The sequence below is a fragment of the Lucilia sericata genome, unplaced genomic scaffold, assembly GCF_015586225.1.
Source record: "Lucilia sericata isolate MDLA Ls3-8-SP2 unplaced genomic scaffold, ASM1558622v1 Contig000033F_arrow, whole genome shotgun sequence".
NCBI classification, from domain to species: Eukaryota; Metazoa; Arthropoda; class Insecta; order Diptera; family Calliphoridae; genus Lucilia; species Lucilia sericata.
The window spans coordinates 1,149,735-1,160,030 of NW_023994071.1; the positions used below are offsets into that span (position 1 = coordinate 1,149,735).

A 10,296-nucleotide genomic window follows, 5' to 3' on the forward strand; every position below is an offset into this window, starting at 1 on the left:
AATAGGCAAACTTCGTATAGGTATTGCCGAACAAAGTTTACTGAATGTTCTGTCGACAGGAATTGTGAAGGCCAATAATGTAGATAATCTGAAGAAAATGAGTGAAGATACATTAAAAAATAAAATTGAAAACCACGTACTGCCAATGTCCGAATTATGATAAATACCGGAGATATGAGTAAAAATCCGAGAGAACCTCCACAGAAAAAAATAATTTTAAAATTTTAAAAGGGTTCAATTCATTTTGTATTTGAATTATAAATGTTTACGCCAAAAAACAACATATAGCTATTTTCTTTGATTTTCTATTTTTCCCTGCAAACCCTATGCTGATTGCTATGTGTTGCAGTATACAATTACTTGTCATAATGTTCTAAAAGAAATGTCATAGTTCGTAAATATCACAAATGTTTATTTGGGCTCAGATCAAATTCTAACTCCTAACCACAGGGTATACAGAGGTGTCACGAGCAAAAAACTATTTCCCTCTCTTTCGCACAAAACGAATTCAATAATTTTTTTTGGCTGTATTTTATATACCTCTTCTCACCAAACAATTTCAAAATCAAACAAAAGCTGATTTTAGACTTTTTTAAATGTCAAAAGTGACACCTCTGTATACTTTGTGCTCCTAACAATACAGTCCACCTATACTTGGTTAGAAATCCTTTGTCCAACAGTTTAATAAATATACATAGAAAAAATCCTAATTCTATTGTTTTATTTCTTTTCCTTTTCTTTCATTTATTAAATTGTACTGAGTACAAAATCATTGGGATTTTGTTTCGGCTCAGAGAGTTCAGCATATTTTCCTTTTCTCCAGCCTTTTCCCTCTTACTTAAGAGATTCACCCAAACATTTGGTCCAGTCGAACCGGATTTATATTGGAAGTTCATATACTCTCTGAGATTTCAACTCATATGTGGATTTCCTACCAACAAATTGTACAATATATTCTTTTATTCACTTCTCATGAACAACAACATACACAGGTTATTTTGTTTTCTTTAATTTGCATTCCTGTTTAGTACAAAGTGCATAAGAGTGTTTGTTAAGTGAACAAATTGTCCAGAATAAATAAACCTAGTGTGAGACCTACTACATTGATTTTAATTACTTCTTAAAGAGAAAAAAGTTCCAAAATATATTTTTAATAAAAGCCGACGGCATTTCAGTTTATTTGCAATTATTGGAATTTCATATATTAGCAGCATAATCTGTCGGTAAACAATTACATTGTTTCACACTACCTAGCTAAAATGTGTGTCTTTTCCTTTAATTTTACCCATCGCAAATTTTAACAACAAACTTTCTTTGGTTTACCCATCGTAGGATATGTTATTCGTATGTCGTTATATTTGCTCTTCTCTACTTCGGCTATATTAAAATATTAGTTTTATTTCATTTAGATTTCGCACGTCCTCTTGATGTTCATAACAGAATTCTCTTTTTATTAATCCAATATTCATTTGCATTACGATTTCCTTTACCTATAATACATACACACATTTTTTGTTATAAAGATCTTGCTCTTATTCATTTCCAAACAATATTATTTCTGCTTGATAATATTACATACAACTGTCCACTTCAATTTGCATGCGTTTGTTTGATTGTTTATTGCACTAACCAAAGTAAATTAATAAAGTAGCATCACTTGAACAGCTGACTATTTTTTTTAAACTAGATAAATGAAGCAAATTGTCAAAGTTTGTTTTGAAAATTGTTAACATTGTTTACGTCGCCATTTTTAAATTGTGTTTTGCTATTTGTTAAAATTTGTGAAAAGTTGAAAAAGTGAATTAAAAGTGGTTTTAAAGTAGTTTAAAAGTGTAATAAATTGTATAATATATAATAATATAATTAAATCGTTAATATTTTTAACTTAAAAGTAATATTTTTTATTTATGTTTTGTTCACATTGTTGTTCAAGGAAATTTTATTTTGACACAATCTTAAATTATTCCAAAAACAAAATACATGTGGTTGTTGTAGATGTTGTTGTACAACAAGAGATGTCGCTACTTTATTAATATACTTTGGCACTAACCATCATCCACAAGAATTACAAGAATATCCACACACAATACTTATTTTCCTTTTTTCTTCTTTCTCCTTTTTTCCATACGCAACTGATCAGTGTTAACTCTTATGTGATCGTTGAGGTCACTAATGTCTTGTACCATTTTTTGTTAAATAATCAATATATTTCCATTGATTTCTATTCTTTTGATTTATTATTAACTGGGTCCTTTTACCAATGGCGAAATCATTAAATCGGTGGCCTAATGCAGGACTTATGAAATCCGAATTCCTGGTCTAGCCTGTATTCCTAACGCTAAAATCCTACTCCTTGGGTTTTGCTATGCTTTAGAAAAGGCATATGCAGCCGCGCTAAACTTCCGAATAGCTAACGGTTCTAAGATTTCCAGTCACTTTATTGAAGAAACAGTTCTACATGCAATATTCGATTTTGCATATTTTCCAATGTTTAAAGTTCCAGAACTGTATTCCAACTAGAGATGCCAAACGGGAATTCCCGAATCCCGAAATTCCCGGGATTTTCGGGATTTAAAAATCCCGAATTCCGGGATTTTTTTATTTTAAATCCCGGGGATTTTCGGGATTTGATAATCCCGTTTTCTTTTAATTTATTTTGTCAATAATAATATTTTTTGTGTTCATTCTGTAAAAAATTTAAAATTTTTGATACAGCCTGTAAAGAAAATGTCAAAAAGCAACTTTATTACACTATTGTCTATAAATACAAATTGAAAACTTAAGAAAACAAAAAGAGAAAATAAAATTTAATTTATAAAAATAACAACGAACTATGAATTTTGTGGAACATAAAACCAAAAATGGTGACAAAGGTTCGGATTGGCATTACTTTTTGATTGACTCTAATGGCTCTCCAAACGCCAAATGCAAATAATGCCACAAAATCTTAAAAACCAGTGCCGGATCAACAAAAGGTCTTTTAAAACACATAACCTGTGTAAGAATATGGCAAAAAATCATTGGAATAATAATATACATATATTTAATTTTTTAGGTTCATTTAATTAAACTTCAAAAAACAGTTTGTGATGAACCACAGCGAAAGATTAAAAAAATTACAGATTTTGGATTTTTACAGCATGAGGACACTTTTCCTGCGGTTATAAGTCGTTTGGTCGCACTTGATGGTCTACCGTTTTCCTTATTTATAACATCTAAAGAGCTGCGTAAATCACTACAAGCTCGTGGGTTTGATGTCCCAAAATCTAAAGAAACCATCAAAAGCAAATTCCTGGAATTCTATTCCAAGTGCAAGGAAAATATGAAAGAAGAAATTTGTAAAATAAAAACAGAAGGTAATAAGTTTAGTATTACTTTTGAAATAAACGGTACATTAATATCATTGCTCACACAAATGGACAACTTCTTAATCTGGGTTTGGTTAGATTAAAGAAGTCCGGTACGGCTGTTAATTGCATAAATTGTATAATTGATAAACTCAATGAATTTGAAATTTCTCTGTCATCCGACGTAGTAGCTTTTACCACAGATGGTGCATCTACCATGCAGAAAACAAAACAACAACTTTGTTTTGCTCACGGTTTGCATTTGGCGTTAATAGATGTTATCTATAAAAAAACTGCAATTATATTTCCAGAAGAAGAATTCTCATCTGATGATGATGAGGATGTTGGTGATTTGGAAGTTGTTAATCCGGAAGATATTTTTAAAGTATGTTCATATGAAAAAGAAAATAACATTACTGACAATTTTCATGTTAAGCCATTAATTGACAAAATAAGAAAAACAGTAAAAATGTTTAGAAAATCGCCTACAAAAAATGATATTCTACAAAAATATGTGAAAGACGACAAGGGAAAAGAACTAAAATTATTAATTGATTGCAGAACAAGATGGAATACTTTATTCGAAATGTGCCAGCGATTTTCAGAATTAGAAATTCCATTAAAAAAAACCTTCATAGATTTAAAGTGTGAACAATTTACTGACGACGAATTTCGTTCAATTAAAAAAATTGTTAATGTTTTAAACCCAATAAAAATCACTCTAGAGGCATTATGTCGCAGTGACATGACGCTATGTAAAGCTGACGCTGCATTAACTTTCATGTTGAAGGAAATATCAGCAATGAAATGTGATATGGGCGATGATTTATGTATATCCCTCAGAAAAAGAATTGACGAAAGACGTTCTGTATATTCCACAATCCTAAACTTCCTACAAAACCCAAACATCAATTCTATATTTGACCAAAATGTGGATATCACCAAAATAAAATATGAGATAAAAAAATTAAACTTACGTTTAAATCAAGATGAAAATTCTAGTGATTCGACTGCAGGGAATGAAATAAATATTGCATCGGACGAGGAATTAGAAGATGATAATGTGTCAATAGCCCAAAAATTGCAAAATGCTATTGATCAATGCAAAAGCCCCATAAGACACATTAGGAACACTGACGAAGATGAGTTCAATTCAAAGCTAAATAACGAAATACAAATGTTCGTATCTGAAGGTATAAGGGGAACAATTTTAAATATCACATACAAATACTTGCAGACTATTTTACCAACCAGCGTAGAGTGCGAAAGGTGCTTTTCTACAGCGGCCTACGTAGGAAACAAAAAACGTTCCAGATTGTCTGACGAAACGCTAAATGCGTTGATTTTTTTAAGAAATTATTTAAAAAATTAATATGTACTTTATTTTTTCCTTAATTTTTACATAATAGCTTTGTTCCCTTACTTGTCATGTTTGCAGGTTTTTACCAGAAATTGTAAAAGAGAACAAAATTGAGAAATAAAAATTGTTTTCTCTTTGCCAGAACATGCAGGTTTTAGCCAGAACATTTTTTCCTGGCAAATAGAAAAAAATTTGTCAAATAAATTATTTGTTTATAAAAATACATTGAAAACAAAAACTGTTTAAAATTTTTGATTTATTTTGATAAATAAGTATGTGTGATTGTAGTTTTTCAATTTTATTTTAATTTTAATAGAAATTTGTATGAATAAACTTCAATACAAATTCATTGAAAGAGAAATTTTGTTTTTTTTTTGTTCCCGTACTTTTTACAAGTACGAAGAGAAAATTCATTAATTCTCTATAGCCAGAAAAGTTCTGGAACAAAGCTAATATTTATGTAGATCTTCAATGTGACTTATCAAATTTGAATTTTTATTTAAATTATTATTTTTTGTTAATACTTTTCTAATGTACACTAACAAATATTAAAATATTTGCTTTATTTTTTACATTATATTGATGTAGATCTCCAAATGTGATTTATGAATTTTTAATTTTAATTGAAAAATAATTTATGTTAAACTAATGTACACTGATAAATATTATTAATATTACATTATTTGTCAGCAATGAACAATATTTATGTAGGTCTCCAAATATAAGTTATGAAATTTTACTTAAAATAATAAATTTTTGTTAATAAAAGTGAAATATGTTATTTGTTTTAAGTATTTTGACTTAAAAAAACTTTTAAATAAACATTTTATAAGAAAAAATTCCGTTTTTGTGTTAAAAGTGTGAAATTTCCTGAATTTTTGTTCGGGATTTAGAAATCCCGGGATCCCGAAATCGGGATTCCGGGATTTTTTAAAACCATTCCCGATTGGCATCCCTAATTCCAACTTTATCCAAGCACATCGTATATCCATTTCATTTATCCATATTTATATTCCAATGTTCACGACACAAACCACTCTAATTTCAGATTTCCAATGCACTTAGTAGTAAGCAACATGAAAACAAACAAACCTGAATTTATTCCTAACTTAATATATTGAATTCCATAATATTATATTTTTTGTTCCTTTCAAAATTAATATTATATTTTCAAATTCCATTTTTTATTTTTTAGTATGATTTAAAATCCTGTATTACTGATACTATGCCTAAGCAATATTTCATTCCTTTCTCCTAGCAAAAATAAGTATTTATGACTTTCTTCCTCCATTTTTCTATATGTATACTGCAAGGCGGGCGGTAATGTTTACGCCAAAAAACAACATATAGCTATTTTCTTTGATTTTCTATTTTTCCCTGCAAACCCTAATTAATTATTACATATACAAATGCTGATTGCTATGTGTTGCAGTATACAATTACTTGTCATAATGTTCTAAAAGAAATGTCATAGTTCGTAAATGTCATAAATGCTTATTTGCGCTCAGATCAAATTCTAACTCCTAACAATACAGTCCACTTATCCTTGGCACAGGGTATACAGAGGCGTCACGAGCAAAAAACTATTTCCCTCTCTTTCGCACAAAACGAATTCAATAATTTTTTTTAGCTGTATTTTATAAAGCTCTTCTCACCAAACAATTTCAAAATCAAACAAAAGCTGATTTTAGACTTTTTTAAATGTCAAAAGTGACATCTCTGTATACTTTGTGTCCTTGGTAAGAAATCCTTTGTCCAACAGTTTAATAAATATACATAGAAAATATCCTAATTCTATTGTTTTATTTCTTTTCCTTTTCTTTCATTTATTAAATTGTACTGAGTACAAAATCATTGGGATTTTGTTTCGGCTCAGAGAGTTCAGCATATTTTCCTTTTCTCCAGCCTTTTCCCTCTTACTTAAGAGATTCACCCAAACAATAAAAATGTATAATCAAATACGTATTTAACAACAACAGAAATATAAAACAAGAAAGTGTAGTCGGGCGTGGCCGACCATATGATACCCTACACCAGTTATGAATATTAAATGTGATTTATTTTTCATAATAAAGCATTTATCTTCAATATTCCCTTGTTCCGATACATTTAAGCAATTTATGGATGAAAAACTAATTTTCTGAAAGAGGCTTTATATGGGGGCTAGGGGCAAATATGGACCAAGCCCGATAAAATTTTGTGAATATATTGACATAATATTTTATTGTGCTGAATTTCATCGCGATATTTGTGTTTATAAGCTAATTTGGGACATTCAAGTAATTTTCTGAAGGGGACTTTGTATGGGAGCTAGGATCAAATGGGGCCCGATCTTAATGAAATTCGGCAGGGTCATCAAGACTTCTATAAATCTTAGTTGTGCCGTATTTTATCGATATATCTGTATATTTAACATAATTATGAGCTCAGAAGTCCTTTTCGGGGGGTTCTGTTGTATGGGGGCTAGGTGAAATAATGGACCGATTTTAACCATTTTCAATAGGCTTCGTCCTTAGGTCAAATAAAACGTGCGTGCCAAATTTCATCCAATTATCTTGAAAATTGCGACCTGTACCTTGCGCACAAGATTTACATGGACAGCCAGCCGGCCAGCCAGACGGACGGACATAGCTTAATCGACTCAGAAAACGATTCTAAGCCGATTGGTATACTTTAAGGTTGGTCTAGGACGAATATTTTTGTATGTTACAAACATCAGCACAAATCCAATATACCCTCCCCACTAAACTGGTGTAGGGTATAAAAATAAAATTTTTTTATACGAAATCAATTATAAGTAGTAATTGAATATACATTTTTTGTTATAGATTGAACTTCAATAAATAAAATTACTGAAAACGAGGTTTTGGTAATTGAAATCGTTTTTCAGTTTTTTCTGTGTCTGAAAATTTCATAAAAAAGATAATTTTTTTCATGCATTGAGTATTTCGTTTCATATGTTTGGATGGCACTGTGTTTCATTGCCTTGTGTATATTGTTTTTGTTTCTTGGTGTATTCAGTTTCGTATGTTTGGATGTCTTTTGGTTTCATTGCGTTGTGTATTTTGCATTTTTATACCCTTCTATAATATAATTTTCCTACCCCATAAAGTATATATATTCTGGATCCTTATAGGTAGCGGAGTTGATTAAGCTATGTCCGTCTGTCTGTCTGTCCTTCTGTGAGTTTGTTGAAATCAGTTTTTAGAGGACCCCAGATATCGGCGAGATCCGAATCTTCTATAATTCTGTTAGACATGCTTTCGATCGCATGTTAGATCGCTATTTAAAATCAGCAAAATCGATCCATAAATACCGGAGATATGAGCAAAAATCCGAGACAACCTCTGAAAATTTCATAAAAAAACAAATTTTTCCATGCTTTGATATACGTATAGCAACAATAACACTGCTTATTCATTGAGTATTTCGTTTCACATGTTTGGATGGCTCTGTGTTTCATTGCCTTGTGTATATTGTTTTTGTTTCTTGGTGTATTCAGTTTCGAATATTTTGATGTCTGTTGGTTTCGTTGCGTTGTGTATTTTGTTTTTTTTTTTTTGAGTATTTCGTTTTGTATGTTTGGATGGCTGTGTGTATCATTGCCTTCTGTATATTGTTTTTGTTTCTTGGTGCATTCAGTTTTGTATGTTTGGATGTCAGTTGGTTTCATTGCGATTGGCTTGACAACTTTACGCATGAGAACATCGAGCGCGAACTTCCTTCTGATTTTTTTTTAATTTAATTTTGCTTTTTTTAAATTATTTTGAAGTTACGGACTTTTTTGCTTGTATATGAGTGGGTGCCCATACGGGGCTAAAATTTCTCCACTATGGAACATGAGGACGGGGACAACAGTGATGGTATGGAACATGTGAAGGTTTTGCCTAATGAGAACATTGCGGCTAAAAGAATGAGACTTGCTGGGGACAATTCTCCCTCTAAGATTGACTCTTCTGAATCTATTGGACGTAAGGGATCTGGGTTTTCTGGTGCTACCAACAGCCAGAATAGATTTGCTCTTTTGGGTGAGCTTGACTTTGATTATACTGGCGATGTTGATATTCATGCTGCTCGAGGTGGAGCGATGATTGATGACCCCACTGGGGACAATGCTACACAAAAGGGAGGATTTTGTCCTCCAATTTTCTTATACAATGTTAATGTAACACATCTTGTAGCGCAACTAGAGGCTAAGTCACCAAAAATAGTTTATAAAATTAAAAATGTAAATAAGCAAAAGAGTAAACTTTATATTGCAGACCCGGCTGTACATAATGAGATGATGGCCCTCCTTAGGGAGAAGAAAATAAAATCATATTCTTTTACACCTAAAGAATTTAGACAAATTTCTTTGGTTTTGCGTGGCTTGTATTATAAGACAGATGTACAGGAAATTAAAAGTGCATTAGACCAATTGGTCCCAGACACCATAAATAATATTAATAAATTTACAACGGCACTCTCAAGGAAAAACAAAGTGGATACCGGTCTATTTCTTGTTGTTCTTGCACCTGGAAAGAAATTAACTGATATTAGTCAAATTAAATACTTACTAAACCAAACTGTGATATGGGAGAAACCGAAAAGGAAGAACCATGAAATACAATGTCATAGGTGTCAGCTCTGGGGTCATGTTGCACGAAATTGCAACTCTGACTTTAAATGTGTAAAGTGTGATAAATCTCATCCTCCGGGGGAGTGTGAGCTGTCACAAATTCAGAACTCAAAACCGACTTGCGTTAACTGTGGTGAGGAGGGGCATCCAGCGAATTGGAGAGGCTGTGTCGCCTATAAGAAATATGTAAAGGGTAAATTGGAACGTTTAGACAAAGCCCGAAAAGATAATTTGCTAGTAAGTCGTAATGTTAGCAATGCAATAAAAACCACTACTGTCACACCCGGCTTAACCTTTGCAAGCCTTTTTCATTCCAATTTAAATAATAATAACTCAAAAAACAGATGCTCCCCAATTGTAGAGGAATTCCTAAAACTGTCAAAATTGTTTCTTGAACCCGAGGAACCAACATTGGAACAGGAAATTCACAAATTCCTGATTGATTATAAAAATATGCAAAAAAGTGAAGCGAAAGATGAGTTCTTACGTCTTTTAAAAAAAGTAAATGACAATTATGTTCCATAGACATTTAAATTTTCTCACATTTAATGTACGTTCACTTGTCGACGCCAGTCGACAAATTGACTTGCTGAATACACTTTCTCATAATAAAATTGACATAGCATTTCTTCAAGAGTGCCATTTACGTAAAAACCAAAGACTAAAACTAAAAGGATTTAATTTTATATATGACAACTCAGCTCTTGGAGTAGGTCTAGCAATCAAGGAGTCTATTGTATACAATATTATAAACTTTGCCGATATAGATTTAAAAGTCAAATTAATTCAAATAGAGCTAAATATGGACAATTCTCTGAGGAGAATTCTAGTTGGCTCAATCTATATACCATGCAATATTTCTACATCTAGACTCAATGACGGGCTTGACAAATTGTTGCAAACAGCTGGTAATTTTGATGGATTCATACTGGGCGGAGATTTAAACGCCAGGCATCCAAATTGGGGCGACC

The 10,296-nt window shown here is 31.5% G+C and overlaps 1 protein-coding gene across 1 annotated transcript; it reads left to right on the plus strand.

Annotated features, from left to right (window-relative positions):
• The first annotated feature begins 2,708 nt into the window (after positions 1–2,708).
• Positions 2,709–5,481, plus strand: LOC119612145. The gene is made up of 2 exons (XM_037967890.1): positions 2,709–2,998; positions 3,056–5,481. The coding sequence occupies exon 2, from the start codon at positions 3,565–3,567 to the stop codon at positions 4,717–4,719; it is 1,155 nt and encodes a 384-aa protein (XP_037823818.1). The 5' UTR covers positions 2,709–2,998; positions 3,056–3,564; the 3' UTR covers positions 4,720–5,481.
• The last annotated feature ends 4,815 nt before the right edge of the window (positions 5,482–10,296 follow it).